The sequence below is a fragment of the Labrus mixtus genome, chromosome 21 (assembly GCF_963584025.1).
Source record: "Labrus mixtus chromosome 21, fLabMix1.1, whole genome shotgun sequence".
Lineage (NCBI taxonomy): Eukaryota > Metazoa > Chordata > Actinopteri > Labriformes > Labridae > Labrus > Labrus mixtus.
Window position 1 is genome coordinate 15,902,206 of NC_083632.1, and position 14,636 is coordinate 15,916,841.

Consider the following 14,636-nt stretch of genomic DNA (forward strand, 5'->3'; position numbering starts at 1 on the left):
GAGGTTGAAGACACACCTGTATACAGCTGCCTTTCATTAAACAATTTTAATAAGATTTTAAATTTTAACTCTGCACAGTAACTTTTAACTCATTTTATATTTTTACTTTATTTATTTCAATTAATTTCATTTGAATTATTTTTATTTGAACATGTGTTCAGATTTAATAATTTCAGTGATTTTTAAATGTTCTATTTTAATGTTTCTTTTCTTTCCTCTGACATGATGCTTTTGATGTCTTGTGTGAAGCACTTTGAATTGCCTTGTTGTTGAAATGTGCTATATAAATAAACTTGCCTTGCCTTACTACTCTTCTCTAATTGAAGAAAATAAAAACAATCCTAGATACCTTTTCAAAACTGTTGCCAGGCTGACAGAGAGTCATAGCTCCATTGAACCATGTATTCCTTTAGCCCTCAGCAGTATTGATTTCATGAGCTTTTTTAACAATGTAATTCTAGACATCAGAGACAAAATTAGTAACCTCCTGCCCTTACCTGGTGCAGATACCTCCTATAACTCCAATACGGCAGAAACAGTTCCAGGACTTGATATTAACCTCAAATGTTTTTCTCCAATCGACCTTTCTGAACTAAATTAAATTGTTTCTGCGTCCAAACCGTCCACCTGTCTTTTAGACCCAATCCCAACCAAGGTGTTTAAGGAAGTCTTTCCCCTAGTTAGCAACTCTATATTAGATATGATCAATATGTCTTTACTGGCAGGCTATGTCATTTAAAGTAGCCGTAATCAAACCTCTACTTAAAAAGCCTACTCTAGGTTCAGGAACTCTAGCTAACTATAGGCCTTCCTTTTATCTCAAAGATCCTGGAGAAAGTGGTAGCTAATCAGCTGTGTGACTTTCTCCATGACAACAGTTTGAGGAGTTTCAGTCAAGATTTAGAGTCCACCATAGCACTGAGACTGCACTAGTTAAAGTTACAAACGATCTACTTCTAGCTTCAGACAGGGGACTTCTCGCTGTGATCGTCTTGTTAGATCTTAGGGACTGCTTTAAGTTGGTTTAAATCCTATTCATCAGATTGATCTCAGTTTGTACATGTTAATGATAAGTCCTCTATGCACACCAGTTAGCCATAGAGTGCCACAAGGTTCAGTGCTTGGACCGATTCTTTTTACATTATATATGCTTCCTCTGGGTAATATTATGAGGAAACACTCCATAAATGTCCATTGTTATTTAGATGATACTCAGCTTTACGTATCAATGAAGCCTGATGGCACCAATCAGTTATGTAAACTAGAACCTAGTGCCTTAAGGACGTTAGGACCTGGATGACCAGAAATGTTTTGCTACTTAATTTAGAGAAGACTGAAGTTATTGTGCTTGTCCCTAAAAACCTCAGAGAGACTTTTTCTAACGTTATGACTGTCCTTAATGACATCAGCCTGGCCTCTAGCACCACTGTTAGGAATCTAGGAGTTCTATTTGATCCTAATATGTCCCTTAACTCGCACATAAAACAAATTTCAAGGACAGCCTATTTTCACCTTCGTAATATATCTAAGATCAGGAATATCCTGTCGCAAAACGATGCAGAAAAACTAGTTCATGCATTTGTTGCCTCCAGGTTGGATTACTGTAATTCTCTTTTATTGGGGTGATCTGGTAAGTCTCTAAAGACTCTTCAACTAGTACAAAATGCTTCAGCTCGTGTACTGACTAGAACTAGGAAAAGGGACCGCATTACTCCTGTATTGGCTTCTCTGCACTGGCTCCCTATACAATCTAGAATTGAGTTTAAAATCCTTCTTCTCTCTTACAAAGCTCTAAATGGTCAGGCACCATCTTATCTTAAAGAGCTAAAAGTGCCATACTATCCTACAAGAACATTACGCTCTCAGAATGCAGGCCTGCTCGTGGTACCTACAGTCTCTAAATGTACTATGGGAAGTAGAGCCTTCAGTTATCAGGCCTGCTCATGGTACATACGGTCTCTAAATGTTCTATGGGAAGTAAAGCCTTCAGTTCTTCAGAACTGGCACCTTCAGCTCTTATCTCTCCCTCTCTCATTTTCTATCTGTAAAACTCAGTCACTAACCACATATTTTCCTGTAGTGATGTGAAAAGCAGTTCTTTTCAGTGTACTGAATCAGTAGAATCAGTTCAGTAAAGTGATTAGTTCAAAAGATTCGTTCACTGAATCGTTCAGTACTTCTCTGCAGCTCTGCCTGTGAATTTAATAAGCTGAAACACGGCCGAACGTTTAGTTCTGCTCGCGATCGTACTGAGAACAGCCGGTGGTGAATAATAAACCAATGAGCTGAGAATTTAGTTGGATAAAGCTACAGTTTGCAAACTGAAAGCTGCTAAAACAATCACATTTATTTTCCCCGACCGTTCTGTTCAGTACGTTCAGTACACCAATCACTGACTGACTGACTGACTGAGAGGAAGAGAGTGACTCGGAGGCGGAGCTCTCGTTCAGTACGTTCAGTGAACGAATCACTCACTGAGCATCAGTCAGGGCGTGATCACACTGGTCATCTGTACCGTGCTGTACCCAAGCACGATTGCCCCCCTGCGCCATTCCCACGCTGGCCGGCCCGGCCCGCGGTCACACTACACAGGACTATCCGTGCCTAAGCACGATTACCTCTTGTACATAACGTCTTAATACAACACATGCACGCTTTATGTTATTATGAAGCGTGCTCAGTTTACAAACAGGCGGACGAGAGAGAGAGAGAGAGGGAGAGAGAAAATGAGTACAATGAACAAGAGCCCTGGGTCTCAATTCTCTCGAAGTTGAGGAAGCACGGCACTAAATATTTTAATAACAATTAGTCAGTGTTTCGTTCACTGAACGAACTGAGAGGGAGAGAGAGTCTCGGAGCTCCCGTTCAGCACGGTCAGTGAACGAAACACTGACTGAACATGAACGAGCGAGACTGCGAGTTACCAGCCTCAGTCACACACACACTGTACTGACTGAAACACGATCGTTAGTGGATGTTAAAACAGTCAGCTGAGTGAAATTAAGTTGGATATAAAAGCCTTTTGCAAACTGACAGCAGCTATAAAAAGCACATACATTTTCGCGACACCTAAATGTTAAATAATATATTTGCTACTTCCTCAATTTTCGAGACATGAGAGGGGCGGGCTTTAGTGACACAGAGCTCCCGACCGACTCCGTCCTGTTGGTTCAGTCAGTACGTATCACGGACATGAAAGGGAGAGGGAGGGCGGGCTTTGAGCGACTCTTACGGTCTAGAGAGAGAGACACGAGACGGGAGAGAGGAGAGCGCAACTGAAGTTGAGAAATGAACGACTCTTTTCAGTAAGTGATTCAGTTCAGTTCGTTCACCCAGATGATTCGTTCGTTTTGAACGAATCGTTCACGAACGACACATCACTATTTTCCTGGGAGCATCTGAGCTCTCTTAGGCTCCTCGGGATCGTTGATAGACGGCCTGCCTGAACAACAACCCCCTCACCTCCCCACTGTTCCCTATCCCTCTTCCTGCATCATATCCCATCTCTATCCCTTTCCAAGCCCGCAGTCTAGGCCTGTGAAGGCTGTTTCTTCATGAGCCGGGGATCCAGCCGAAGATTTCTGTCTTTTAATAAGGCAGTTTCTTCTTACCACTGTAACTTTTGCTGCTTTGCTAAAGTGCTCATGATGGATAGGCCGGGTCTTTGTAATATAGCAATAAGTAAGGTCTTTTACCTGCTTTTTGTAACATAACAATGAGTATGGTCTTTTTAGCTGCTCTTTTGTAATATTAAAAAAACAAAGAGTAAGGTATTTTACCTGTTTTTGTAAAGTGTCTCGAGACAACACTTATGAGTTGACACTATACAAATAAAGATTGATTGATTGATTTGGTTGAACATCAAAGTCCAATGACATAAACGGTTGAACGCTATAAATATGGGTAATGTTCTAACTGCCGCTGTCCATCCTACATGGTGTGAATTTCAGTAATGCCCTGAGTCTTACCTAATGGATCATAGAGTAGAAGGGTTCCTGGGTCAAAGGTTGGTTGGTACCAGCTGAGCGAACTGTCCCCGTCGTGATTGCGGATACTCCTGGCTCTGTTATAAGTATAGGTTGAATTATCCCACAGTGTTGCCAAAATACTAACTACAACACTTATTTTGAACATCAGGTACCATTTAGTTAAAGTTTTTATTACCATAAGTCTCACCCAGTTGTTGAGTGTCACCAGGATCAGCCAAAGCAGAGTAAAAGGCTGGAATTGACGATTCAGCCTCAACTGAAAGCAAAGAGAGTTTCAAGGATTAGTCAGTTTATACCCTATAGCAAGATGTTAACACAGTGAAATCAAGGCTTGCATTGAATACATGGTTGTTCCCTTGGATGCTTCAATCAAATCCATCAGTACTAGGCTATGCCAATTGATGACACAGTCACAGTGACAAGTTTATCTTTTCATAAAGGACAAAGATAGCTTCCTACAGTGTCAGCTGGTTGTCTGGAAACTTCTGTTGACAATCAAAGCTGTCCATTTCCATTAAAAACCCTGACTTCTGTGGCGCCGGATGGCCTACTTGTTATGTCATGCGCCCCATGTACGGAGGCTATAGTCCTCCTCCCAATTTCTGTGGGTTTAAACCTGACCTCAGAGCTTTGCTGCATGTCATTCCCCCACTCTCTCCTCCCAACATTTCCCATCTCTCTTCAGCTGTGCTCACTAATACCTGGCTTCGGTATCCCATCCTGAACTCCATCATGGCACATAACCTTCTACCGAAAATGAGCATCACAGACTACCGCGTTTTTGTGACAGATCACAGATGCAGAAATAAAGTTCCATCTCTTCCACTGCACAAAGCGAATCCAGGCACGAAAGCTAACTCCATGTTTCTTCCTATTAGGGAAACAGTGTTTAAACAATATTTAACCATCTTAATGACTGGTCAAATTAAATGTAATAAAATGGAAGAAACTCAATAAACACGACCTGAAACGCCCGCTCTCACTCACTACCACCTACTGCACATAGGATCAAAGCAGAATCAGAGAACCCGAGTCCCCCATGCTATGTCTGAAAACGGCCACTTTCTACTCTAATTTTTTGCCCTTTTGTGTTGTATAACACATCAAATCAAACATTGACATATTCTACAGCCTTTATCAGACAATGTTTAGTGTTAATTTACAGAAAAATTTAACCTGCAATGTGCTCTTTAAGCTTGAAACATTTCACCTTATTTAGCACATTTTCTCAAGTATTTAATTATTTTTAATGAAATGAAAGGAATTCTTTGCTTTAACCTGTCTCATCTTTTGCTATCCTGTTATTTTGGGTTCTCCATGGCTCAGGTTTAAATCCTATTTGACTTTTAGCTTTTCCTTCCTGCTTCCTCTCGTGTGTAATTTATCATTCATCAATATGCAGATGATACCCTGTTCTATGTCTGTTAACAGCATTAAATACACAACATGGTCAAGCTTGTAAAATTTACTTTTTAAGTTTTAATAATCAATAATAATAACTTGATGTGTATAGCAAGGGTTTACAAAGTGCTATGTACTGAATATTCTCAGAGTTTGAATCTCAGAAAATACTTTAACTCTCAGGCTTTTACTCTAGAAAAACATGATTACTTGTTTCTATTTCTCAGTGAAGAACTTTACCATTATGCTTAAACAGATGGCCTTCAGATACGGACTTGTGAAGTCCTCATTTAATATTGTTAAACTACCCCAGGTTCAAGAGAAAAAGAGTTTAATATCAAGACATAGGAAAGACAATCTTAAACGTGAAATGAACTGTTACAGAATAAACTGTCAGGTGAGGTACCTTTCTTCGTCCTGTTTTTTAAAACCGCAGCGTACATCGCTTGGTTTGCATCTGCTGCCTCTCGACCGGCCTCAACAAAGACTGAAAATAAAAACACGTGATAAGAATCCACAATGATACAGTACATTACCAATATATAGACATTAGGGATGGGACAGACGGACAAAAATACAAACCATTTGGTTCCAGAGCCATGGTTCGGCGCATGCATGTATCATTCGGTTCATTAGAAATGGGCTATGAGGCGTCTTGTCTCGTTTTACCCTAACCCAAATTGGAGTGGAGGATCACTCCTAGATATTGGAGTGATTTTGTGTTCCATCTGAAATTTTATGTCTGTTGTATGGGTAATTTATAGACAACACCTGTGTTTTTGCAGTGTTTAGTTTGTATCCGGAAAAATTGTTATAGGATTCTAACAATTTCATGAATTCAGTAAGACAGACATCATCTGCAAATAACCCTATTGTGTGTTGCCTTCTAGCTGTAGCAGCACATCCAACATGGCAGCACATCTTTACCTGTCAGAGCGTCTGTGTGTCATTTATTGTGTTTGACTGAGTGATACCTGTTTTGTCTGTGAAATAACGGTAAACTTTGAATCCGCCCACCACACTGTGTTTTGGGACTATAGGCTGTGTGAAGTGTGGTTTATATACCTATTCAACCGTTCTGGAGGACCAGGAACACTCCGTGTGCTTGAAGCATGTCCACCCCTCGGAGATGGAATGCCGACACGCTGAATGATTCTGATGGGCCTTAACCTCTCATGATAAAGGAAAGTGCTTCTTTCATGGTTCAAATAGGTGCTTACAATGAGGTTCCACCCATTTTTAGAAGTCGACTGGTCCTGATTTCATTGTGTTTGTCCACAGTATTTCTTTGCTGGGGTTGATTTCCTGTTTGCGCGAGACGTCACGCTTCACGACAACTTCATCTGACTCAAGAGGGGGAAAATCAAAACACTCAGAGCGGATTTTTACTGAACTGGCCTGGATTTCTAAAATTCTACATCAGTCAATAAACTTGGCTTTATTTTGACAACCAAATATCTGTTGCTCTAACTGGTTTATGCTGTTTCATACGGGAATGAAACGTAAAATTCCGTTGGTCTTTACTGTACTGTGTTTGTTAATTTTGTACGACACAGGACGAAGCCCCCACGGTCACTTACGCAACATACCGGGGAACGTGTGCATCTGGCTGTGCGCTGGTTAAATCATAACCCCTACATCTCTTTTCCTCTGACATTGTGATCGTATCCCGTCTCATCAGTGTAATGGCTCTCCAAGACGATTTGACCATTTCCATAAACTGTCTTTGTGATTTTGTAATGAAGGACTGTGAAACCCAATCCAGGTCCAGATGCTCTCATAAATGTTAACACTCCAGCTGATTTTAAATCAAGGTCAGGGGTCTCATTTAGAACTGTTGCTTACGCACAAAACGGGGCCTGAAACTGGCGTACGCCCTTTCTCACGCAAAGTTTGTAATCTATAAAAACAAACATGACGGTAAAATGTGCCCACCCCTAAGCAAACTGTGACCCAGGCGTACATACATTTTGGAGGCAGGGGAAATTGGCGACACAGACGACGAGCCGAGGTGGTGAAGCGTGCAGAATGTTTATTGATGTCTCTAACACATTTTATTTCACTAAATATCAAACTTTACAGACAGATCCACGTCATCAGAATCATTAAAACAGATGGTTTTATTTAGGCTTTACGCGTGCATGTAGTGAGCCGTTTTCAATAAGTCACTTTCAATATGACAATAAACGAAAAAATGAAAAAAATAAGTCTGCCACATACACAATTCATCAGCACTGTCTCGCCTTCATTATCCCAGACGGACCGGACTGTACACTAATGTAATCACTGATGTAGAGTTAAACATTAGACTAACACAAAAACCATAGAGCCACCAGTTTTCATTAATATATTTCAATATCGTGCATTTATCATCAAGTGTGATTTTTAGTTTTGATAAAGATGATCAGGTCTGGATTCAGACCGGCTGCTTTACAGGCAGATGCGCAATGCTCTCACAGTTGCAATTAGGAAAGCGAAAGCTGATAATTTCCTCACAGAAACCTCAAGCAACCTCAACAATCCCCTGAAACTGTGGAAGACAAATAAATCGCTGGCTGCACGCACCCTCACAAAGCCTTCATGAGCTGGATACTGTCTACCATGGGCCGCTGAGGTTTACCACCAATTTTAAAGCCCTTACTCACCACTGCTCCTCTTATGCTCTGGTTGGTTGGTCTGCCTTGTCTGCATGTAGACTAAACCACTGGAATATTTTTTTATTTATAAGGGTATTCTCGGCCTGCTTCCATCCTACCTACAGAGCTACATACAGGAAGTTACCATCCTTGTACTGAGCTGGGAAAAGGGCGTTCAAGTAAGCTGCTCCCTCTTCTTGGAATCGGTTGCAAGATACTTTAAATCTTCGGGAGCTGGTTTCATTGAATGTTTTTAAAGGTCTTCTTAATGATCTAGAGGCAGAAATATCTGACTGTAGATGTTTTAATTAACTCGTATTACTTTTTGATCGCTTTGCTGCTGATGACTTATGACAGATTTTGATGAATGTTTAATTTTGTGAATCCTGTTATGTAAATTGTTGTTAAGTGTTTCATGTCTGAACCCCTAACCCCTGTAATTGTGCTGCTGCCTGTCTTGGCCAGGACGCTCTTGTAGAAGAGATTTTTTTATCTCAATGAGACTTTTTCCTGATTAAATAAAGGTTAAATAAAAATAAATACAAATTGTGATCTGTACCTTTAATTTCCACCCCTCTATTCTGTCAGCTTGTCATATTACTTGGGCCAAGAGCTCTGTAATGTGTACGTTTGTGAGCCAAACTTTGAATGGTGACATACGCCAGACTGGCTATGCCTGACCCCCAACGACTCTCCCCAGATGAATCAAACCGGTTTAACTACTCAAGTCCCCATGGATCAAAGGAACGTCAACCACTGACTAAAACATCTAAATAAACATCTCTGGAAACAGAACACTTTTAATTGCCCCCTTTTCACACTTCAAATGACATTTGATCAGATTATCCTGGTTAAAACAAGCAGGCTAACCATTTTTAACTAATCACTCCTTTGAATGAAGCACAAGTTGACCTGAACATCCTAATGATACCTGTTCTTACCTGTTTGAACCTCAGTTGTGCCTGATTGAGGTGCCAGTGTGGACAAGTACAGCAACACTGCAGGGCATGAAATAAAAAAAAACACTATCAACAGAGAACAAGGAAGAGATTTAGACATGATAAAACAAAAACCACTTCCTGGTCTAAAGATTTGCAGTGGTCTTGGTTTGTTCTTGCTTTTTTTTACAGCAGATATTTGTCAAATACAGTTATGAATTAAAAAGGTAGTTACAACCAACCATTCATATAATAAGTTCTGTGCTGGATGTTTGCATCATCAGGGTTTGACTCTGCTGATTTCAGGTGTTGTAAGAATCCATTAGCTGTGTTTAAGACCTCACTGTTATTAACTGGCCCATTCATCCATTAAATACATTCAACAAAATCACTTCTAAGATCACTTAAAGTGCAAATGTTCCATGGGAACTGTGACTCTTGTTAGTGAAATGTGTTTGTACCTCTGTTCCAATAACCTTTGGCGAGATGAAGAAGTCCAACCAGCACCAGCAGAACCAATAAAACAATGATAACTGTCCATGGGGTAGAACTGCCATTGGGTTCTAGAATGATTAAAAATGAAAGAGGATTTTAGGTTAGGATGGGTTGACCGATGAGAAGAAAAATAAAACGATTTGAAACCTGTAAATTTCAACTTTTAATATTAATGTAATGTTTGCAGTTCATCTTTAAATCAGAGCTTCTGAGAGCTCATTGATTTCTAGCACAATTCAAATTTCTTAAAACTCTTGAATCATTGTCACCTACAAAGAGTTGAAGATTATGTGAGCCAAAAATTAGCCTTTGGGCTAACTTGGGTACATGAATGAATGAATAACTATATATTTTTTTCACGTAAGGTAATTTAAAAGACCCAACCCGACATAGAAGTACATTTACATCCATCTGAATGTTGATTAATGTACACTGTCCTTTTTTTTATATATATACATATATATATATCTATATTAGGGCTGGGCAACGATTAAAAGTTTTAATCGCGTTAATCGAATGAGTTCCTGTGATTAATCATGATTAATCGCATTGTTATACGCAAAATCCAATAATGAATTCAAAAATAGTGTATAGCGCACTTTTATTGTAAATGTACTTCTCAACTTAAACAATGTAATCAAAGCAAATAAATACAAAACTAAAGCTTATTGCATTTGTTGCAGTCTGGATGCAGAGTGGTGTGGGTCTCCTCTCTGCTCTCTGACTGACAGCCTGTGAGTGCTTTTGGAATGGGGAGGGGCTCACGGCAGCACCCGCTGCTCGTTGAGGACAGTAACTGCAGAGCAATACGTGCTTTCACGTCAGTTTCTTACACCAAAAATGATACCTGTTCTTACCTGCTTGAACCTCAGTTGTGCCTGATTGAGGTGCCAGTGTGGACAAGTACAGCAACACTGCAGGGCATGAAATAAAAAAAACACTATCAACAGAGAACAAGGAAGAGATTTAAACATGATAAAACAATAAAGCCACTTCCTGGTCTAAAGATTTGCAGTGGTCTTGGTTTGTTCTTGCTTTTTTTACAGCAGATATTTGTCAAATACAGTTATGAATTAAAAAGGTAGTTACAACCAACCATTCATATAATAAGTTCTGTGCTGGATGTTTGCATCATCAGGGTTTGACTCTGCTGATTTCAGGTGTTGTACACTGTCCTTTTTTTTTATCCTTTTTTATATATATCCATATATATATATATATATATATATCTATATTAGGGCTGGGAAACGATTAAACGTTTTAATCGCGTTAATCGCATGAGTTCCTGTGATTCACCACGATTAAATGCCTTGTTATACGCAAAATCCAATAATGAATTAAAAAGTAGTGTATAGCGCATTTTTATTGTAAATGTACTTCTCAACTTAAACAATGTAATCAAAGCAAATAAATACAAAACTAAAGCTTATTGCATTCGTTGCAGTCTGGATGCAGAGTGGTGTGGGTCTGCTCTCTGACTGCAGCTGGGTCTGCTGCACGAGGCTACACTGATAGCCTGTGAGTGCTTTTGGAAGGGGGAGGGGCTTACGGCAGCACCCGCTGCTCGTTGAGGACAGTAACTGCAGAGCAATACGTCACATCAGTTTCTTACACCAAAAAAGTCGCTAGATTTGTCGCTAGTAGCTGTTGACAAAAAAGTCGCCAAGGGGGTTTGGAAAGTTGCCAAGTTGGCAACACTGTTTCCTCTTTCCTGTGAGCGCCGCAGCAGTCATGCGCAGCAGTAAGCAACATACTAGGCTCGCTCACGATGGAATTTTACAAAATAAAAGCCAGTGAGCAACAGACTTTTACAATAAGAAAATAAATAATAAAAACTGCGTTAATGCGAGATAAAATAATTGTAGGTGATAATTAATTAATGAGTTAACGCGAAAATAATGCGTTAACGTGCCCAGCCCTAATATATATATATGTATAATCAATAAATATACTCTGCTTCAGTTTCAACACAGATTTATATCTCATGTATGTTTACATTTGATTTGTAAACACTGATGTATCTCACCTTGGACAGTCATCCGACTCTCAGCTGATTCTCCTCCTCCAGAGATGGTACACTTGTAGAGTCCTTCATGACGTTTGGTAACACCGGGGATTGTCATGTTTTCTGTAGAGCTTCTTCCGATAAGGCGTCCATCTTTGTAGAAATCAGCTGAGAGGTTGGGTGAGTTCGTCTTGTTTCTGCAGCGCAGAGTCACATCCTCTCCCTCCACCACACTGATGGGACTCTCCAGGATCACAGGACCAGCTGAACAACATAGGGTTCATATTTTATATCAAACAAAGATGAGTTCATGTAAAGATCTCGTCTTAATGCTAACATACCAGTAACAGTGATATAGACGATGTCGCTTGTCTTCCTATCTCCAGACTCACACCAGTATTGTCCATTTTCATCTAAATAAAGAGTTTTAATGGAGCAGGATGACCTTGTTGATGTCACTGGAGTTTCACATGTCTGTCCTTTGGACTGATGTACAATTTTCAGTCCAGTCGAGCCGTAAGAGCCCTCACAATGAAAGGTCAGAGACTCATATTCAAAGAACTGCAGTCTGTTTGGTTCAGGACGGAGAATCAGTGAATCTGAAACAAATCAAAGAGAGATGAGTTCTCTTATTTCACCAGAAAGTACCAAAGGAAGTTAAAATACAGCCAAGCAACAACCTGGTACTTACCAACGTCCTGAACACGTGCATGCAGCAGGAATAAGATGTGGACCACTGAAATAACAAAAGAGAAGAGCTCCAAATCACTGAGACGTGTTTAACAGTTGTATATTGTACTGATTCTTACAGCTCCTAAAGCTAACTTTGATGTTTGACTTTTATAGTTTTATCTTTCAGTTCAAAACTTGTTTAAATATTCTGAACCCGAAAGCCTTTCCTAGCACCAATAGCTTCCTCTGCATTAAACCACTGAAGGATCTCAGAGATTGTTATTTATCACCAGCCTAACCTTTAACGAGAACATCATTTAGTTTTAACCAAACGTACTCACAGAGTTTGATGCGGAGGCCGCCGACCTCCATGTTGACTGTCTGAACACTGAACTGAAGCGTAGCTGAGGAGGGGCTTCTTCCTGTGTGGCTTATTTCTGCTGCTCATGTCACCCTAAGTTTGACATTTAGATATTTTTAAAACAATGTTCACACTGACTGAGCTGCTGTGGTGGTGGTGTAGCCTCAGTTGGTAGATTTGCATCATTTGACGAAGCCAAAGACTGAAGCCAAAACAAAAATGACTTTTCTCAGAGTCAGTGATTCTCTAATAAGAGTGGACAGTAATGGAAGTAGCTCTGGATTTTGAGCAAAGGAACACGAATGCTTTGAGCTGAATGCTATTATCTACATGCTAACATGTTCAAAATGACCATGCTAACATGCTAATGTTAATTAGATAAAAGGTTCACCATATCCCCAGCCTCCTTATGCATGCTAGCTTGTTTCTTTGCATGCTTACTTAACTACAGCAAATGCTGATGGGAACATAATGAGTCCTTTTTGATGTTGTTCTTTTTCTTGAATTATTTAATAAATAACAGATCAGTCCACTGGCAGCAAGAGGAAAAAAGGGATGTTTACGAGGTCATTACAGTTCTGAAACAAACTGATACTAAATATAGTTTCTGGTTTTGACCTTCAAAATCATGAAAGGTCTCTGACAAGACAGTTTTAAACAACCTTTAACTTGTGCAATGAGGACTGTAGCTTCTAGTTTTCATGGCCTCCTGCTTAACACTGCAAAACCGAAGGAGATGGTTTTGGACTTTCGCAGGTCCAAGTCCTCCTTTTAGCCAGTTAAGAGGGGAAGTCATTGAGGTGGTGCAAATCTATAAATACTTAGGTGTGCATCTGGACAATAAACTTGACTGGACTGTGAACACAGACAGATCCGACTCTTTTTCTTGAGGAGGCTCTGGTCTTTTGATGTGTGCAGTGAAATGTTGGAGATGTTCAGTTTTAAATTAATACTGATGTTTTGTTTTCTCTGTTTGTTCTATTGTTTCTAACTTGAGAGCTATGGGACACTCCTGAATTTCCCCCAGGAGATGAATAAAGTATTTATCTATCTATCTATCTCTACTCGACCCTCTGAGCTAAACCAGAGCTCCTGAAGAAACCATGACTGAGTGATACTGTCAGAAAACACTCCCTGTGCACGTACAGGACAAAATCCTCAAAGGAGGAACAGGTACTCCTTTGTCCACTGGGGGCTCCAAAATCAATACAAACCAAAGTTCTATTAAGGTCGATTTTGGAAACTGTGAAGTGTGAAGGGTTTTAAGGTAGCAGGTTTTTTACGTTTGTCACAGAAAAAAGCTCTGAATTAATGAACAATCTGATGATCATTCTTCATATAAATGCAGTCCGATCTCTTTATATCCGTATTTATAAAGAACTGACCTGTGGCTCCTTTCTCCTCACTCTCTGTTTCCTGACTCTCGCCATGCTCCTATCTCCAACATAAGGGCAAACAAAGTCCAAAAAAAGAAGAAAATAATGATAAGATATGGCTTTTTCTAGGTTCAGTTGAACCTTTTTTTGAAAGTTTGCAGTGTTATGTGCTGTTTTCTATGGTGGTCTTTATGGGTTCTCGCTGTGAAATGAAATTATTGTCTTGACCTTAAATTTGAATCCATCATCGGACTCAGAACTTAAACAACATCATGTGCTTTGATTCATTGTCAATTGAATATTTAGCATGTGTTTTCCTTTGTAAACATTACTTTGTCCACCAAACAAGATTCTATAAATATTTGAAATCAAAAATGTTCAGCTTTTTTGTGTAGCCACGTGTAATTTAAGTCTCCAAGGCCATTTTTGTGTTTCTACCTCTGACACAAACACACAAGCTCTTCTCTGCCCCCTGCTGTGCTTTTTAAGTTTTCTGACGACACTGCCATTCTCAGCCTGTTGTACCAGGACATGGACCCCTCATCATATTTCACTGAAGTACAGACTGTTGTTCAGTGATGTGATGCTAACTGCCTTGTTGTAAATGTAATTAAAGAGCCTATATTATGTCCTTTTTGGGGTTTGTATATTTAATCTATGTACCTACTTTTGTACGTTCACAATAGCTAAAGTCCGAAAAAAGTGTCTGTTTTCATGTACTGCTCCTCTTTGCTCCCTCTACGCTCTGAGTCTGTCAGTTACA

The 14,636-nt window shown here is 39.8% G+C and overlaps 1 protein-coding gene and 1 long non-coding RNA gene across 2 annotated transcripts; both read right to left on the minus strand.

Annotated features, from left to right (window-relative positions):
• Positions 1-2,327: 2,327 nt before the first annotated feature.
• LOC132955458 (uncharacterized) lies at positions 2,328-3,392 on the minus strand. Its single transcript, XR_009665931.1, has 2 exons — positions 2,906-3,392; positions 2,328-2,470 (listed from the first exon to the last, which is right to left on the minus strand). It is a non-coding gene; the product is annotated as an uncharacterized LOC132955458 (long non-coding RNA).
• Positions 3,393-11,398: 8,006 nt separating this feature from the next.
• Positions 11,399-12,508, minus strand: LOC132955924 (low affinity immunoglobulin gamma Fc region receptor II-b-like). The gene is made up of 5 exons (XM_061029016.1): positions 12,478-12,508; positions 12,156-12,200; positions 11,806-12,063; positions 11,486-11,728; positions 11,399-11,415 (listed from the first exon to the last, which is right to left on the minus strand). Exons 1-5 carry the CDS (start codon positions 12,506-12,508, stop codon positions 11,399-11,401), a joined length of 594 nt encoding a protein of 197 aa, XP_060884999.1.
• Positions 12,509-14,636: the final 2,128 nt, after the last annotated feature.